This window comes from Capricornis sumatraensis, chromosome 3 (genome assembly GCF_032405125.1).
Source record: "Capricornis sumatraensis isolate serow.1 chromosome 3, serow.2, whole genome shotgun sequence".
Classification (NCBI taxonomy): Eukaryota; Metazoa; Chordata; class Mammalia; order Artiodactyla; family Bovidae; genus Capricornis; species Capricornis sumatraensis.
Window position 1 is genome coordinate 99,242,759 of NC_091071.1, and position 20,484 is coordinate 99,263,242.

The window sequence follows — 20,484 nt, forward strand, 5'->3', positions numbered from 1 at the left end:
CAATCCCTGGGTTGGGAAGATCCCCTGGAGGAGAGCATGGCAACCCATTCCAGTATTCTTGCCTGGAGAATCCCCATGGATAGAGGAACTTGGTGGGCTACAGTCCGTGGGGTTGCAAATAGAGACATGACTGAGCAACTAAACACACCAAAATGCTTTGCTTTACTTAACCAAACAAGCAAAGGAAAGAAAACACCCACCTAGAATCAAATGTATTATTTTAGGTTTTACATTTTCATTTAATTGTTTTTCTAATAATGTGAAATTAATATTAATTTGGTGTATAAGTTAGTGAGTTAAGTAATACAAGGGAATAATTATGGGAAAAAATGTTTAGAAGTAAGAAAAATGCAGTGTTGTTTTTGTAGGGTTTTTAAGGGGCAACAACAAACATTTTCTAGAGATGATGACATGTTGTCTTAGCAATATTCATGTTTTAAACTTACCGTACAGAAATGAGGTCTTGAATTCACAAGTCTGACTTCTTGCGCCTCACTGCCATTTGTCCCTTACTCAGTTCATCCTTCAATACTTCAAGCACAGAAGTGTTACGGGTGTGGGAAGGGACACATCTTCGCTTGTCAAAGAATGAGGCATCCGCTGCATTTCTATACAAGCAAACTTCAAAAAGTTTATCTTATAAACATAGACAAGTTAAAAGATTATAATAACACTTAATAATGTCATTCATTACTTCTTTAAGATTTTAGTTTTCTTCTTCTCTTAAAAATACTAGTTATCTAAAGTTAAGTAGATATTTTTAGATTCAAAAAGAGAGGGAAAGGAAATAAATGGAAAAATATATGGTTGTTGAAAACTAAGATGCAAGAAGGATGATATTTCTGGGAAACATATAGTTAATATTTATTTTTATTCAAAATTACACCAAGTGCTATGAATATTCAAGATTACATTCTCATTGCTGTCTGAGCATCTCTTACAGAAGTCTTCATTAAAATGCACAGGAAATGCCTTCATTCTCAAAAGCTACAGTTCAAATCATTGAAGATATGTTTAATTTTTTTCTTTATTTCAACAGAAGTAATCCATGCCTTCCTTAATGAATATAAAATACTCACTTTATTCAGATCCAATGGAGGGTATCATTACCCCACAATCATTTATTTGATAAAATTCCAAGTGAATTGTTAGTAAGTGAAAACTCTCTTTAATATCAATCTCTATCTGCAAAAAATGTCAGTTTAAAAATTAGATAGGATTTTTGGACATACCACATGGGGCAAGAATTATATTTAAAATATTTTCAGAAGTTTAATTTGAAAACACGATAAATTACCTAACACTCAGAGATCCAATTGCCAACATCCTCTGGATCATGGAAAAAGCAAAAGAGTTCCAGAAAAACATCTATTTCTGCTTTATTGACTATGCCAAAGCCTTTGACTGTGTGGATCACAATAAACTGTGGAAAATTCTGAGAGAGATGGGAATACCAGACCACCTGACCTGCCTCTTGAGAAATCTGTATGCAGGTCAGGAAGCAACAGTTAGAACTGGACGTGGAACAACAGACTGGTTCCAAATAGGAAAAGGAGTACGTCAAGGCTGTATATTGTCACCCTGCTTATTTAACTTATATGCAGAGTACATCATGAGAAACGCTGGGCTGGATGAAGCCCAGAATCAAGATTGCCAGGAGAAATATCAATAACCTCAGATATGCAGACGACACCACCCTTATGCCAGAAAGTGAAGAGGAACTAAAAAGCCTCTTGATGAAAGTGAAAGAGGAGAGTGAAAAAGTTGGCCTAAAGCTCAACATTCAGAAAACGAAGATCATGGCATGATAATTCTCTGTAAATAATTTCAGTTATAATTAATTTATAACTTTTAAGTAAAGTTAGAGTGAGTCTGGTAAAGGTTAATGCTAACATTTTATGGGTTGATAAACCTTTCTCTCTATATAAATATATTTACAGGGAAGCTACATCTCCTGAGACCTCTGGGATTCTGTGTGACAAACTGCTACTACTCTGCATTCTCCATGAAGACATTAGTATCTTGCTTATTAAAATATAGTAGAAAGCAAGAATGATAGGGAACTATGAAAATGGGGATGTTAGCTTTAAGACATGAAATAAGTATGAAGACTGTGGTAACCATGAAAGAAAATAATATGCATCTGAGATACAGAGAAATAGTTGTCTGTTCCAAAAGAGACTTACATGTTGACCTAATAAAATTTGGGATTAAGGACAACAAAATATAACTGTTTCATAGAATACATGAAAAGCAGTCTGGAATAAGGAATCTGCTTCATAAAATCTGTGTTTGCTAACTAAATAGCTTCAGTTGTGTCTGACTCTTCGCAACGCTGTGGACTATAGCCCACCAGGCTTCTCTGTTCATGGAATTCTTCAGGCAAGAAAACAGAAGTGGGTTGCCAGGCCTTCCTCCAGGGGATCTTGCTGACCCAAGGATCCATACTGGCTCTTATGTCTCTTGCACTGGCAGACAGATTCTTTACCAGTGGGGCCAATCAAATGCACACCTTTAAGAAATAATGAAAACACCCTTTTCAAGATTTACACTTATTATTTGGCAAGCCACAGAAACCAGTTAAAGGAAACAAAGGACATTAGATAAAAACACATGGTATATGCTCATTTTCAGTATATGTGTATGTGTGTATGAGAGGCAGAAAGTGGACATAGTAGATCTCACTGAATCAAACACACACACACACACACACACACACACACACACACACACAAGAAGATCCCCCTAATCCTCTGCTTTTCAACTTATTTATAAACACCTGCTTTATTATTTTGCAGTCCAGGTCACTCTGCTCCACCACCTGGTCACATTGTGGTTGGAAGATGGAGCCTCCCCAGCCCTGAAGTTTGTCATTTCTCTGATGAGCTGTTTCTCTGCACCAGTTCCAAAGTCTGAGCGGGTGGGGAACAGTTTCACTTTCTGAGGTTTCAGTTGCCCATGGTCAACTACAGCCTGAGACTATTAAATGGAAAAATTACAGAAACAATTCTTAAATTTGAAACTGTGGGCCATTCTGAGTGATGGAACCTTGTGCTGTCGTGCCCCAGGTCATGAATTGTCCAGTATCTGGTGTATCCACCATGAGCTGGTGAGTAGCCTTTTTGCTTATCGGAGCAACTCACTGAATCTTGGTGCTTGTGTTCTGGTCACCATTATTTTACTTAATACTGGACTCAGAATGTCAGAGTGGAACTGGTGGCAATTCAAATATGCCAAAGAGATGATGTAAGGGGCTTCCTCTAAGTGAAAGGGTGAAAGCTATTAATATGCCAAGAAAAACTCCTTTGCTAAAATTGCTAGGATCCAAGGTAAGAATGAATCGTCTGTGAAATTTTGAAAAAGTTATAGCCATAAGGCATGGTAAGTGTCTAGTTAAGATGGAAAAGGCATTAATGGGTATGGTAAGATACTAGCATACTTTGTGTTATTGCGTTTGCTCTTACTGCACTTTGGAGATACTGCATTTTTTATAAATTGAAGGTTAGTGGCACCCCTGCATAGAGCTATTGTATGTTGCCATTTGAGGGTATGTACCTGCCTTTTTTAGATATAATGTTATTATGCACTTAGTAGACCTTCAGTATAGTGTAAAGTAAGTATTTTTAATGCACTAAGAAATGAAAAAAATCTTGTGTCTCACTTTATTAATATGCCTGTTTTGTTGCAGTAATCTGGAACCAAACCCCAATATCTCTGAAATATGCCTGTATTTGGGGTGGGGGTGGGGGCAATATCACATTCACATAAGTTGTGTTAGAGTATATGATTCTATTTTTATTATTAGTTATTGTTTGTTAATTTCTTACTGTACTTATTTTATAAGTTAAGTTTTATCATAGGCAGGAATGTATAGGGAAAAACATAATATATACAGGGTTTGGCACTATCTGAAATTTCAGGCATCTGCTGGGGGTCTTGGAATGTATCCTGCATGGATAAGAGGGGACTACTTTATCCAGCTGCCAAGTTTAAGTCACATGTAACTTACTGAGACTGTCCAAATAGAGCCAGGGATGCAGAGACTCGCAGCATCTCTTAGCTATTTCAGGCTTGCTTCTGGAGGAAGACAAACTTTTTCCAGATGACGCCCACACCCTAAATGCAATAGATAACCACTTTTATCAAGCCACATGTATCTGAAGAGGAGGAAAGATAGTATATATATTGGTGTCAAGGTATGGTACTTAGCATTTTCGAGTTTAATAAACCAATACTATCTTCTTAGTAGCATGCAAAAGGAGAGTAATTTCTGTTGAATATTAAATTATAATAATAAAACCCAATTAAAACATGCTCTAATTTGTTCATCATCATCTATGAGAAATTTTAAGAGTGCATGAGGTAACTACTGCTACTTGTTGGGGTAAACCTCTTTCAACCTCTAACCTCCTTGGTCTGGCATTGTCACTTTTAATGACATTACCTGAAGTGAGACAGAAAAATATTAGGATGCTGGGGTTGCAAGACAAAGATGATGTCTACTAAAGGTTTTTCTATTTTACTTAGATCTATGAATACTTCACTTATGATAGAATTGTACCCATGGTTATAGTAAATGAAAAAAATGGATCAAGAAACCTTATAATAGATTATTTTTCCCTGGTGATTTTCAATATTATGGAGTTTTAATGCAGGAATTAATGCAGGGTGAACAAGTATCTAATAGACTCACAGTGTCACCTGACTGCTGGTAAATCATAGTCTCTATTTGGTAATTTAAATATAAAACTATTATTACCTATGGATAGAATAGTGCTTCAGAAAGCAAACTCTTAAACAGGTCAGAACCCTAATGTGTATCCATTTATTTTACTTAGCAGGGGGTTGAAAGAAAAAATGTAACATTAAAACACATTCTGAAAGTGAGATACAAATTGTAACCATTTTATGAAATTGAAGCCAAAGACCCATTGTAATAATACTTTGCCTTATATACAGATTTTGGACACCTAAGTACTTCAAATCGACATTTAAAAATATAAGTTAATTAGAGGCTATGTACCTTGGGAAAAAAAAATGTCTATTTTAAAATGCCTCCAAAACAGGTGAAGGTAATAGATGAAATTCAAATTTAATGTAATTTTTAAGCTTCTTAGCTCTCTTAGCTACTTATTTTCATTATATTTAGATTATAAATCTACAAAACTTTTTACTTTTAAAATCCAATGCTTATGCAAAATTACATTGAATCCAGGTTTATTACATGCTATTAGTTTATGGACCTAATTCTGAATACCTTCAGGGGAGAAATTAGATTGTTAAATTCAAATAGAAAATAATTTATTCTTGATTAAGAAAGCAATTTTAAGATAACCTTCAGTAAAACTGTACCAAGCCCCTCCAAATTCCTGAACTTAGTGGTCACTGTTTGAAAGGCTTTCCAAACTCAGAGGCAAAGGCCCGTTATCGCTTCTCACCCTGCCGGCTACACCAATTGCACTGCTGATCCTATTCATGACACCAATTGTCTTGCTATTCACACTGTCCACACTGCACCATTCATCAATCCCAGGGTAGGCAAGGCTTGAGCCAGGAGGCTGGACAGAAGACGAGAGGACTGTAGGAACTGCAGACACATTTATTTGCTCCTGACTGGCACGACAACCTTAACACACCCTCTCTCCTGGCTGACGCAGCAGCCATAGCAGCCACAAGATAGCCATACTATAGCCATAATGTAGTAACAACATAACCTCATATAACAGAACCACGATGTTGCACCAGTGTAGCTCCGATGCCGCAGCAGCCAGGGCTTTCACGGTGAAGCTCACATAGGCTTACTGCGCACAGTAGCCTGTGACCAAGGGAGTACCTCGTGATGCACTTGGGCAGAGCTATATGTGATGTCAGCTGTTGCAGAACCATGCAAAGTCTCTGTTTACAGAACATGGGGTGAGAGGGCGTGAGAGCATGCGGCGAGAGAGCCTGGCTGACGCCATCTTGTTAATCCCCCTACAGGCCTTAAGCAAAGTGATGCCCTATAACAGGAATGTGTCTGCTATTGGGCTGAAAGCTCCTAGTCTGCAAGAAAGTCAGACTTGTCCACAGCAAAATTTTAAATCCCTTAAATAGCTCGTACTCAATAAGTACAGTAAGCAGTAGCCCTGTGTTAGAAACTGCTGCACAGGATGTTGTGGTGTTGAGAATTGAAAACTTGTTCAGGAAATTTATTAATAGATATAACTCTTGAATGAATTGGAATTGACAGAATTAGAGTTTCAGGTTTCTTTCATAAGGAGGTGTGAAAAAAAGAAAGGAATGCACACAAGTATAGACTCTTTCTGAAGTTGCTTTCTCTTGTCAGAAGACTGTGTGTTTTCAGGAATTGAGTCTGTACCAAGTAGTGAAAAGGGAAGAAAAATATTGGCAATCAAAAACCACCAGTTTTAGAGAGATCTAGTAAATTGATCAGGCTCTTCATAGTTCATCTCCTAGTTTTTTTTTTTTTTTTTTAACCAGCTTCACATTATTCCATGTTCTCTCAAGCTACATGCATTCTAGTTTTCCCAACAAAAAAGTTTGAGTTCAAGCTGCTACTGTCCTTCACATGCATTTCAAAGAATTGCTCATATCACTATTTACTTAACTGAATAGAACATTGCCTGAATAACATGCCAATCCTGTTTAAAAAGAAAAAAAGAAAAGAAAGATGCATGTGAGGGTAGTGCTGCAAGGCAAAAATACACTTGCCTGTATATTTTGATTGAAGAGTTTAAACTCAGATGAATTGGGTGTTTGCCTAATAGTCAATTAGCAATGTCCTTGGAATGCTTACCAGAAACAAGTTACTGGGCCAGGTGATAGGTAAAGATGGGCAGGTAATTAAATACTGTGCTTCACTTGTCTTTATAAGTCTTGTTCAGAAATTAAAATTGTATAGTATTCCAGAAAGATATTAATACTTATTGGGTAAGCATTAGGCATTATTCTCTACTTTGAATACTACTTATTGTCGCTTTTTTATACGTTGAAAAAGAGAGATGCAAGTAACTTTTTTCAACTCTGCAGAAATTGTAATATTTTAAACACATATTTGACAGAGAATCTCATTGTGTAAGACACATGAATGTCTTCCTCTTGCTGTTAAGATAAAAGCCAACATTATCAAAAGTCTCTTCATGGCTTATCTCCTAGTTTTTTTGCACCAGCTTCATATTATTCCATTTTCTCTCAAGTTACGTGAGCTCTAGTTACACTCACTTCCTTATACCTGGACCTGGAATGCTTCTTCCTACTGTGCTCTAACCCAGTTAGTGCACTTTCTTCTTTGGAACTCACTCTTTCAGGGAATACATGAATAGGTTCAAGATTCAAGCTTTCCCATCGCAGGAGCTTCTGCTCTAAGCATCTCTTACAGCCGATTGACTGTTGTGTCCACAGTAACCTGAGCTCCCTGAGGTCCGTGGCTAGGTTTGCATTTGGACTGGCAAAGGTACCATCAAATAAGAGTGTCCATACGCACTCATGACAAATACTGTTCTAGTTACCACTAGGGTTTGTAAAAGCTTTTTACAAACTTTACCCAGTGAAGTTTTTAATTTTTGTGTGTGTGTGGTGAAATTCATCAGATAGAGTATTGTACAGCAGAATAAACACAATTCTGTATATTATTTTATAGTCCTGAAATGGTGAATCCTTTTATCTGGCTTAACTGAAATAGCAACTCTACTCTGTCATACTATTGCTGTTATCTGTTTTTAAACTGTAGCCATAATAATATTATCATTCTAAAACATGTTTACAGAAATTGGCTGTGTAAAAAAAAAAAATGCATCAGGAGATCAGATTTCAACTTGAATTCAAGTTATTTCTTTGTAACTCTAATACTGAAATACATTAATTCATATCAAAGCCTATTATTTTGTCACTGGCTATTTGGGTGCCCTTGGGTAAGTAACTTCATCTTTGCAGATGAGATTTCTGCATCTGTAACATGAAGGATTGGAAGAGATGATCCCTAAGGTCTTTTTCAGTTCTTAAATTCTGTGTCTTTTAGTTCCTCTCAGAGGAATTGTAACTCTGAAAACTGCTGCCATCACATCCTACTCTCTTTGCAAATGAGAGATTTTCAATTCCCAGTGATGAAATGAATCTACATACACACTTTCATTTTATTATACTAAAGTAAAAGGATTTAGAGAAAAATATATATTTTTTTCAAACTTTCTTTCTAAAACAACCCAATTTGGTTAAACCATAAATATAAGTGAGGATAAGTGTATTCAGCATTTACCTACAGCACCTTTTTCCCTACTGTCTGGTTTCAATTTTTAAACCATGGTAACATTTTACTAAGAAGACATAGTAACTCTTCTCTAACTTGTGAAGAGTACATTGTGAGTTACATGCATAGTTATCAGCATTTCAGGACAGTTGGTTCCTCCCTTCCTGTTAATGGATGTTTATGAATCCTTTGGGTTTAAACACTCTATTCATTAATTAATGTGATGTTGTAGAATAGACTCATGAAAATATTTCGAATCCCTTTAGTGATCATGTACCTTTGTACAGAGGCAGGCTTCACAGAGATTAGTTAAACTATAAATATTCAAAGTATTTTAGGAAAAAAGTCATCTTTGTGATCTTCCTTGATCCCCATCTTCTATCATGTATTTTGTTCACGTAGATTTTTGTATCTTCTCCCACTCTGACTTGTATTTTTACTGTTGTTATGATATTAATGAACAATTCTGAACTTCAGTGCATTGGAATTTATCAAAGATTTGCATTATGATTGGTGTTTATGTGTCTTAAGAAATTATTTGTAATACTTATAATGTATTTGCTGCTTGTTTGTAGAAATATAAAGTAAACATTCTTTGTATACACTTTTTAAACACAGCAGTCTTGGTAAACTATCTTATTTAATTCTAATCATTAAACTATAGGGCTTCCCAGATGACACTAGTGGTAAAGAACCTGCTGGCCAATGCAGGAGACTCAAGAGATGAGCCTTTGGTCCCTGGGTTGGCAAGACACCCTGGAAAAGGAAATGACAACCCACTTTAGTATTTTTACCTGGAGAATCCCGTGGACAGTGGAGCCTAGTGGGCCACAGTCCATGGGATCAAAAGAGTTGGACATGACTAAAGTGATTTAGCTCAAATAGTTTTGTAGATTTTCTGCATAATTGTATTATTTGCAAATAACATAGTCTTATTTCTTCCTTTCTGTTGACATATTCTTAAATAGCTTTCTCACCTAATTGCAATGGATAAGTTATTTTGAATACATCTTGAATGGATTTGGTAGATGGGATGATCCTATCTTGTTTCTGATTTTAGGATAACATTTTTTTTAAAGATTCTTCATTGAAAACAATAGTTGCTATACTTTCTTTCAGGTAATTCTATATTTATAATACTTTCATTCTATTCCTTCTTTGCTTATACTGAAATCAATGATAGATGTTGAAATAGAGTCAAAATTTTCTCTGTATCATTTGAAATGAACACACCTTACCTCCTTTGGTGTGTTAATGTACTATTGCTACAGCTGCTGCTGCTCAGTCACTTCAGTTGTGTCTGACTCTGTGTGACCCTGTGGACTATAGCCTACCAGGCTCCTCTGTCCTTGGGATTCTCCAGGCAAGGGAACTAGAGTGGGTAGCCACGCCCTCCTCTAGGGATCTTCCCTACCCAGTGATGAAACCCAGGTCTCCTGGCAGGCAGAGTCTTTACCACTGAGCCACCCAGGAAGTCCATGTTACTGTAATAAATATGTTAATTTATTTTTTAATGTCAAGCAATCTTTGCATTCCCAAGATAAACAAACTTTGTCATAATTTTACACATTTACTATTTTGACCAAATAATATTTTATATAGGATTTGTGCATCGCTACTCATGAGTTAAGTTGCTCTTTAAGTTTCTTTGTTTTCAAATAATGTGTATTCTTCAGTTGTTGGATACAATGGTTAGTAGATTCAAAGTAAATATAAAGTTTAAGATCATGGTATTCACATCATTCTCTACCTTTACTGATTTTTTTGTCTGCTTCTTCTATTAATTATTGAGAGAGATATGTTAAATTATGCCAGTGTAATAGCAGAGTTCCACCTTTGCATTATTTTTGCAATTTTCCATTATGTATAAAAACTATTATTTTGATACATGCAAATTTTAACATATATTTCTGATGAGCCTGAACATTTTGTAGTCATCATCTAGATTTAATAATAATGCTTTTCAAACTTTATGTCCATTTTGTCTAAGATTAATATAAAAACACTTCAACTGTTACTATTTGCCAGGTGTATCTTTTCCATCATTTACCTTTCAACATCACTTCATCCTGATGTCTTAGACATATCTTCTGTTGATAGAATATAGCTTGTTTTTTTAATCCATTATGATCATCTTTATCATTTAACTGGATCATTTTTTCTTTTGTAGTTATTTGAGTATTGAGAAGCTTAGAATCACCCTTTCATCTTATTTTAGGCATATTACATTTTAATCTTTTATATGCTATATTTTATCCTAACTGTATCTTTTCTCTATCCATTTATTACTATAAGATTAAAACTTGTAATATCTACAACTTTAATAGTCATCCTAGAAATTTTAAATGCCTGTTTCATTTACCAATATCAAATATTAATCTATATTCTTATATTTTTTTCAAATAATAAAAACAAAATACAAACTACCATCAACTTTGATTTATCTTTTATACCATCTGGTTAAATAATTTATTCTAGTTTTTTTTTTAATAATTTTGCAGTTTATTATTGTTTATATATAAAATTATGTTCAATGCTATTGGCCATTGCTTCACTTTAGTGAGAATATGCTGACGTTTAGCTTTCTTGTCTATAATTTCTTGGTTCATAAAATCTTTTAGATTTATACTTATTTTTCTCTATATACTAAAATTATGTCTCTGTTGTCATTTCTTTGTGGATGGGATTACCAGTTTCCTAGGATAGTATCCATGTATGCCAGTTATCATGAAATAATAATATTTACTCTTTCATTCCCCAAAATGCTTGGACAGATAATTGTGATATTTTTGCCTAATCTAGATACTATTTCTCTGAATTCGTTAAGAACATTATCTTTTTGGATTTGCTGTTTCTGCAACCAATATCTTTTTAGTGGGTTGTTTCTACAGTTTCACTGTACCATGCCTAAGGTTGAATTTCTTTATATATTTCCTCCTCCTTTTCTTGTACTTCCTATTCTATGTATTGATGTATTTTATCAAATATGAAAATTTCTCACTTATTATCTTTTGTAATAATCCTTTTCATTCTGTTTCTTCTCTTTCTGCTTAGTCAATTAACTTTTCCATCATAATTCTTGTCTTCATTGGTCTTAACATTCTTTCATATTTTTTATCTCTTTCTTGGCTATATTCAATATAATTCCTATAGATTTGTTTCCCAGTTCATTAATCGACTATTAGGTTTTAAATATTAATTAGTATATTTTAAAATTTCTAAAATATCTATATACTTTTCAAGTGTGCTTGTTCCTTTTATAATCGATTGCTTTTTACTCATTTTTATTTTCTTTTATTCATTTTGATACATATTATTTTTATCAGATAATTTCATGATCTGAAATCTACTTTTGTGAAATCTTCATATCCTATTTATTATTTTGCCAAACTCTTACTCATGGTTGCTTGATTTACTGTGAGTTTAGAAATTATTTTTTTTACATATGTTATTATTACTTAAAAAATTATTTATGGAGATTATTTTAGGATTGAATGGAAGAGATTAGTCCAGAGAAGATTTTCAGAAACTTCTACCAAGGTGATTATAATGTGGGAATATTTCAAATTCTTAGCTTGAGATTTCAGTGGTTGTTTTTTACTGCCATTTGCTTGTTTTGTAGCTTGTTTTGTTTTGTCGCTCTCAGTAAATATAAGACTACCACTCTTTAGTAAACAAGGCCAAGAACCTATGTCAGAGCAGGATACTAGTTGTGAATTTTCACCAGCAGTCTTCTTCTCTATCTCTTTGCAGTGGATTTATTTTTATTTTGTCCCTTATACTCATAATGTAGCCTTTTGGTGTTGTCGTTATATCAAGGGAGTAAAATGATCTCCTTATGTGGGTCTTTGTTTTGCTTTTGATCCCTGTTCCCAGAAGACCTTTAAAGCAGTTAGTCACCTTTACAGTTATAGGGAAGGAAACTTGAAACTTCCTTTTGTCCCTTTTAGGTTCTTCGGCTGTTCTACTGATTAACTTGACATAAAACAGATTAACAGGAGTACAAAAAATTTAATTTATTATGTACTTTGTTGCCATTCAGTCGCTCAGCTGTGTCTGACTATTTGCAACACCATGAACTGCAGCACACCAGGCTTCCATGTTCTTTACCATCTCCCAGAGCTTGTTCAAACTCATGTCCATTGAGTCACTGGTACCATCCAACCATCTCATGCTCTGTCATCCCCTTCTCCTCCTGCCTTCAATCTTTCCCAGCATCAGGGTCTTTTCCAGTGAGTTGGTTCTTCATATCAGGTGACCAAAGTATTAGAGCGTGAGCTTCAGCATCAGTCCTTCCAATGAACATTCAGGATTGATTTCCTTTAGGATTGACTGATTGGATCTCCTTGCAGTCCAAGGGACTCAAGAGTCTTCTCCAACACCACAGTTCAAAAGCATCAATTCTTCAGCACTCAGCCTTCTTTGAAGTCCATCTCTCATATCCATATTTTACTGGAAAAACCATAGCTTTGAATGTACAGAACTTTGCCAGCAAAATGATGTCTTTGTTTTTTAATATGCTTTGTAGGTTTATCATGGCTTTTGTTGCAGGGAGCAGTCCAGTCCAGTTCAGTTCAGTCACTCAGTTGTATCCGACGCTTTGTGACCCCATGAATCACAGCACACCAGGCCTCCCTGTCCATCACCAACTCCCGGAGTTCACTCAGACCCACATCCATCGAGTCAGTGATGCCATCCAGCCATCTCATCCTCTGTCGTCCCCTTCTCCTCCTGCCCCCAATCCCTCCCAGCATCAGAGTCTTTTCCAATGAGTCAACTCTTCCCATGAGGTGGCCAAAGTACTGGAGTTTCAACTTCAGCATCATTCCCTCCAAAGAAATCCCAGGGCTGATCTCCTTCAGAATGGACTGGTTGGATCTCCTTGCAGTCCAAGGGACTCTCAAGAGTCTTCTCCAACACTACACTTCAAAAGCATCAATTCTTCAGCCCTCAGCCTTCTTCACAGTCCAACTCTCACATCCATACATGACCACTGGAAAAACCATAGCCTTGACTAGACGGACCTTAGTCAGCAAAGTAATGTCTCTGCTTTTGAATATGCTATCTATGGTCATAACTTTTCTTCCAAGGAGTAAGCGTCTTTTAATTTCATGGCTGCAGTCACCATATGCAGTGATTTTGGAGCCCCCCAAAATAAAGTCTGTTTTCCCATCTATTTCCCATGAAGTGATGGGACCAGATGCCATGATCCTCGTTTTCTGAATGTTGAGCTTTAAGCCAGATTTTCCACTCTCCTCTTTCACTTTCATCAAGAGGCTTTTTAGTTCCTCTTCACTTTCTGCCATAGGGTGGTATCATCTGGATATCTGAGGTTATTGATATTTCTCCCAGCAATCTTGATTCCAGCTTGTGCTTCTTCCAGCCCAGGGTTTCTAGTGATGTACTCTGCATATAAGTTAAATAAGCACAGTGACAATATACAGCCTTGACATACTCCTTTTCCTATTTGGAACCAGTCTGTTGTTCCCTGTCCAGTTCTAACTGTTGCTTCCTGACCTGTACATAGGTTTCTCAAGAGGCAGGTCAGGTGGTCTGGTATTCTCATCTCTTTCAGAATTTTCCACAGTTTATTGTGAACCACACAGTCAGAGGCTTTAGCATAGTCAATAAAGCAGAAACAGATGTTTTTCTGGAACTCTCTTGCTTTTCTGATGATGCCACAGATGTTGGCAATTTGATCTCTGGTTCCTCTGCTTTTTCTCAAACTAGCTTGTACATCTGGATGTTCACAGTTCACGTACTGCTGAAGCCTGGCTTGGAGAATTTTTAGCATTAATTTACTAGCATGTGAGATGAGTGCAATTGTGCAGTAGTTTGAGCATTCTTTGACATTGCTTTTCTTTGGAATTGGAATGAAAACTGACCTTTTCCAGTGCTGTGGGCACTGCTGAGTTTTCCAAATTTGATGGCATATTGAGTGCAGCATTTTCACGGCATCATCTTTCAGGATTTGAAATAGCTCAACTGGAATTCCATCACCTCCACTAGCTTTGTTCAGTAGTGATGCTTTCTAAGGCCCATTTGACTTCACATTCCAGGATATCTGGCTCTAGGTGAGTGATCACACCATCGTGATTATCTTGGTCGTGAAGATCTTTTTGGTATAGTTCTTCTGTGTATTCTTGCCATGTCTTCTTAATATCTTCAGCTTCTATTAGGTCCATACCATTTCTGTCCTTTATTGAGCCCATGTTTGCATGAAATGTTCCCTCGGTGTCTCTAATTTTCTTGAAGAGATCTCTAGTCTTTTCCATTCTATTGTTTTCCTCTATTTCTTTGCATTGATCGCTGAGGAAGGCTTTCTTATCTCTTCTTGTTATTCTTTGGAACTCTGCATTCAGATACTTATATCTTTCCTTTTTTCCTTTGCTTTTCGCTTCTCTTCTTTTCTCAGTTATTTGTAAGGCCTCCTCAGAGAGCCAGTTTGCTTTTTTGCATTTCTTTTCCATGGGGATGGTCTTGATCCCTGTCTCCTGTACAATGTCACGAACCTCATTCCATAGTTCATCAGGCACTCTATCTATCAGATCTAGGCCCTTAAATCAATTTCTCACTTCCACTGTATAATCATAAGGGATTTGATTTAGGTTGTACCTGAATGGTCTAGTGGTTTTCCCTACTTTCTTCAATTTCAGTCTGAATTTGGCAATAAGGAGTTCATGATCTGAGCCACAGTCAGCTCCTGGTCTTGTTTTGGTTGACTGTATAGAGCTTCTCCATCTTTGGCTGCAAAGAATATAAACAATCTGATTTCGGTGTTGACCATCTGGTGATGTCCATGTGTCGAGTCTTCTCTTGTGTTGTTGGAAGAGGGTGTTTGCTATGACCAGTGCATTTTCTTGGCAAAACTCTATTAGTGTTTGCCCTGCTTCCTTCCGCATTCCAAGGCCAAATTTGCCTGTTACTCCAGGTATTTCTTGACTTCCTACTTTTGCATTCCAGTCCCCTATAATGAAAAGGACATCTTTTTTTGGGTGTTAGTTCTAAAAGGTCTTGTAGGTCTTCATAGAACCATTCAACTTCAGCTTCTTCAGCATTACTGGTTGGGGCATAGACTTGGCTTACCATGATATTGAATGGTTTGACTTGGAAGCGAACAGAGATCATTCTGTTGTTTTTGAGATTGCATCTAAGTACTGCATTTTGGACTCTTTTGTTGACCATGATGGCTACTCCATTTCTTATGAGGGATTCCTGCCCGCAGTAGTAGATATAATGGTCATCTGAGTTAAATTCACCCATTCCAGTCCATTTTAGTTCGCTGACTCCTGACTCTTGCTTCTATCACCAGTCACATCCACAACTGGGTATTGTTTTTGCTTTGGCTCCATCCCTTCATTCTTTTTGGAGTTATTTCTCCACTGATCTCCAGTAGCATATTGGGCACCTACTGACCTGGGGAGTTCCTCTTTCAGTATCCTATCATTTTGCCTTTTTATACTGTTCATGGGGTTCTCAAGGCAAGAATACTGAAGTGGTTTGCCATTCCTTTCTCCAGTGGACCACATTGTGTCAGACGTCTCCATCATGCCTGCCCTACTTGGGTTGGCCCCACATGGCATGGCTTAATTTCAGTGAGTTAGACAAGGCTGTGGTCCTAGTGTGATTATATTGACTAGTTTTCTGTGATTATGGTTTCAGTGTGTCTGCCTTCTTGCAACACCTACCGTCTTACTTCGGTTTCTCTTACCTTGGACGTGGGGCTCTTACCTTGGATGAGCGTTCCAGGGAGCAAGCATCTTCAACTTTCATGGCTGCAGTCACTGTCTGCAGTGATTTTGAAGCCCAAGAAAATAGTCTGTCACAGTTTTCATTCCCCGCCCCCCCGCCATCTTTTTGCCATAAAATGATGGGACCTTATGCCATGATTTTAGTTTCTTTCTTAGTGTATATGAGGACTCATAAAAATATGAGACTCAAAAAAGTGACCAAAGTAGGTTGCTTGTATACCCTTTAGGCAAAGACCCAATATATTTGTGAAGAATTAATAAAACAAAAGAGTTTGGGCTTGGCTAATTAGTGGAAAAGTAACAAGGTTTGTTACATGGGTTTCTTCATCCTGCATTCCCTATCTCTAGTGAGAAGCATTTCTCTGTATCTCTGGGAGAGCACATTTCACATGAGGGATTCATATCTTGCTTCAGGGAAACAAAGGAGGATCAAATTGTCCTTGCATCTGCTATTTTTTAAGTAATAATTCACGATCATCAGTGTACCAAAGTAGCATAGTTTAGGGTGGCATATTTTACTTCTCTTCACCACAGTCAGCAAATATCCACAATATGTATGAATGATGTCAGATGCCCTTTAATTCTCTAATTTCATTCATTTTCTTAGTCTTTGACCTCAGAATATCCCCTACTGTCTTACCAGCTCTAACTATTTATACTTTTCAGAAAGCTGAATTATAAATATTAGTTGCTATTTTATGTCTTCCAAAGCCACAATGTTAAATTTATCATTAAACAAAATTAGAAAAAAGCTACATTTTCCAAAATATGTTATACATAACAATTTTACTCCTCTTTTTAATTTTCATCCTAAAATTTAAATGTAGCTATTTGGATGTAATGTAATGATGGCTCAGTGGGCAAAGAATCCACCTGTAATGCAGGGGACATGGGTTTTATTTCTGGCTTGGGAATATTCCCTGGAGGATGGCATGGCAACCCACTGCAGTGTTCTTGCCATGAAAATCCCATTGACAGAGGAGACTATGGGGCTACTGTCCAGGTGATCACAAAGAGTCAACACACTGAAGCAACAGAGTACATACACACAATTTTGACCTAAGTAATAAGATAATAAAATATTTCCCTGATAATCCCTAGGAAGATATTATAGATGATATACTTGAAGTAGGCTGCAGATTACTTTGATTTTAAAATGGTACACTGATAAAATATATTCCCATTAAATATTCTGATAAAATATTTTTGTATTCGCTGTCATTTTAAAAATTCTACTTGCAGTGGGAGAATGAAAACATAGCAGTGAATTAGCAGTCATATAAATAAGCAGTGATGAAAGGTCAAGTCTGCTAACCATGCATTACAAATCATAACAAAATATACTGCATTTTATGAATAAATGATTGATTTTCTTATTGTTCACTCACTCAGTTGTGTCCAACTCTTTGCAGTCCCATGGACTGCAGCACACCAGGCTTCCCTGTCCATCATCAACTCTCGGAGTTTACTCAAACTCATATCTATTGAGTGGGTGATAACCATCCAACCATCTCATCCTCTATCATCCCCTTCTTCTGTTGCCTTCAATCTTTCCCAGTGTTAAGGTCTTTTCTAATAAGTCAACTCTTCACATCAGATGACCGAAGTAATGGAGCTTCAGTTTCAGCATCAGTCCTTCCAGTGAACATTCAGGGTTGATTGACTGATTTGATAGCCTTGCAGTCCAAGCGACTGTCAAGAGTTTTCCCCAACACCACAGTTAAAAAGCATCAGTTCTTCAGTGTTCAGCCTTCTTTATGGCCAAACTCTCACATTCATACATGACTACTGGAAAAACCATACCTTTGACTAGATGGACCTTTGTCGGCAAAGTAATGTCTCTGCTTTTTAATACACTGTCTAGGTTTGTCATAGATTTTCTTCCAAGAAGCAAGCATCTTTTAATTTTCATGGCTGCAGTCACCATCTGCAGTTATTTTGAAGCCCAAGAAAATGAAGTCCCTATATCCATTGTTTCCCCATCTGTTTGCCCTGAAGTGATGGGACCAGTTGCCATGATCTTAGATTTTTGAATGTTGAGTTTTAAGCCAATTGTTTCACTCTCTCTCCTCTTTCAACTCATCATGACCATGGTAATTAATAAATGTTAAGAAAATATTATCATTTTTTGCCATGTATTTCATTTTGGGCTTCCCTGGTGCCTCAGTAGTAAAGAATTCACCAGCCAATGCAGGAGACATGGGTTCATTCCCTGGGCCAGGAAGATTCCCCTGGAGTAGGAAATGACAACCCACTCTAGTATTCCTGCCTAGGAAATCCCATGGACACAAGAGCCTCGTGGGCTACAGTCCATGGGGTCACAAAAGAATCAGATACAACTTAGGAACTAAACAACAATCTTTCATCGTACATAGATTTACCACATAACAAATATTAGTTTCTTATAATTGTTAGTTTTGGTAATATTGGTAAATACTCTTTTAAAACTTAATTCTCTTCAAAAAACTGAACAAAAGTAGCTAAAATTTTATGACTAGAGCATTTGAGTCATATAAATATTCCAAGATGATCATGCATTGAAAATCTGTATAAGGTTTATCTGAATTTACATCACTTTTGAGTTCTGTGGTTAATGCTTTGTAACAACCTGTACTTCGAATATAATTTGAAATTTCTTTTCTTTTTATGAAACATACTTACATAAGCATTACATGGCTTTGCTAAGAAATCTTTTATGTATGAGCCTGAGTATATTTTATAGGTCTGAGAGAAAATGTAAAATTGAAGGCTTATATGGATTAAGAAAGGAGACTCAAATGTTCAGAGGCCCCAAGTCATCACTTTGCTTCTCATGTTAATAAGAGAATGTTCTTTGCTTGTATTAGAGTGCTTTACAATTCCAAAGTAATGAACAATGTGCTTTGTTATTTCTTAAAATGTCCTCTTTTCTCAGGCTAAAATGCTTTAATTCTTTTAATGTTAGAACACAGCTATTGCTCTCTTAAAAAGAAATAGTTTTATTTAAGGAGTTGATGATCTGATAACCTGAATAAGTATAAAGCACTCTTGAAGTACCTGCATCTTGGTTTTAAAATTAAAATGCACTTTAGGTGAAAACGAGGCTTTTTGCTTACTTTCAAAGAAATTATGTGAATGTAACTTTTCTCTCTGCCCCTAACTACATCATTCCCAAACTAGTCCACTGACTTCCTTTTTGCTGCCTGTTATGTTACTGAGGACAAAGCTGGTATCACTTTTCATTTCAAATACCAGCTGAGTTCAGTTCAGTTCTGTTCAGTCGCTCAGTCGTGTCCGACTCTTTGAGACCCCATGAATTGCAGCACACCAGGCCTCCCTGTCCATCACCGTCTCCCGGAGTTCACTCAGACTCATGTCCATTGAGTCTGTGATCCCATCCAGCCATCTCATCCTCAGTCGTCCCCTTCTTCTCCTGCCCCCAATCCTTCCCAGCATCAGAGTCTTTTCCAATGAGTCAACTCTTTGCATGAGGTGGCCAAAGTACTGGAGCTTCAGCTTCAGCATCATTCCTTCCAAAGAAATCCCAGGGTTGATCTCCATCAGAATGGACTGGTTGGATCTCCTTGCAGTCCAAGGGACTCTCAAGAGTCTTCTCCAACACCACACTTCAAAAGCATCAATTCTTCAGCGCTCAGCCTTCTTCACAGTCCAACTCTCACATCCATAGATGACCACAGGAAAACCATAGCCTTGACTAAACGGACCTTAGTTGGCAAAGTAATGTCTCTGCTTTTGAATATACTATCTAGGTTGGTCATAACTTTTCTTCCAAGGAGTAAGCATCTTTTAATTTCATGGTTACAGTCACCATCTGCAGTGATTCTGGAGCCCAGCTGAGTTACATAAAGACAAATAAAAATGCTTAGATTAGAAAATGACATAACTTTTATCTCCAGATTTGTTTTTGTTTTGTTTACATTTCTATCTATCACATATCCTCTGCTATTATTTTATTAATTTCAAGAATCCATTTCAATATAATACCTTTTCTTTAAAAATATATATCTATTCATTCTTAAAATCAAATTCATATTAAAATTCTTTTATGAAAGAATTTAGCCATATGAATAGTCCTGTGAAGTGAACTTTATGAATAAGATAATATTTTAAAATATTTTCTTTTTATATAAATCATTATAGAATGTTTTCAGTGGTTGAAAATTTGAATCAGTTTTAACAATCCAAAGAGAATCCTTTAGATAATTGCTATCCTTCCCTTGTAGCTCAGTTGGTAAAGAATCTGCCTACTATACAGGAGACCTGGGTTCAATTCCTTGTTCAGGAAGATCCCCTGGAGAAGGAAATGGCAACCCATTCCAATATTCTTGCCCGGAGAATCCTATGGACAGAGGAGCCTGGCAGGCTACAGTCCATGGGGTCGCAGGAGTCAGACACGACTGAGTGAGTAAACCACCACCAATTGTTCTTTAGGACCAAATGGAATTGATCATGCCAATCTCAACAGTGTTCTTCCTCTGTTTCCTGAGT

The 20,484-nt window shown here is 36.6% G+C and overlaps 1 protein-coding gene across 1 annotated transcript in view; it reads left to right on the forward strand.

The window, feature by feature from the left end:
- The first annotated feature begins 5,931 nt into the window (after positions 1-5,931).
- Positions 5,932-20,484, forward strand: part of LRP1B (LDL receptor related protein 1B) — a 1,972,098-nt gene continuing 1,957,545 nt past the window's right edge. Inside the window, exon 1 of the mRNA XM_068968462.1 lies at positions 5,932-6,052. Coding sequence (XP_068824563.1) covers positions 5,932-6,052 — 121 coding nt within the window. The remainder of the gene's footprint in view (positions 6,053-20,484) is intronic.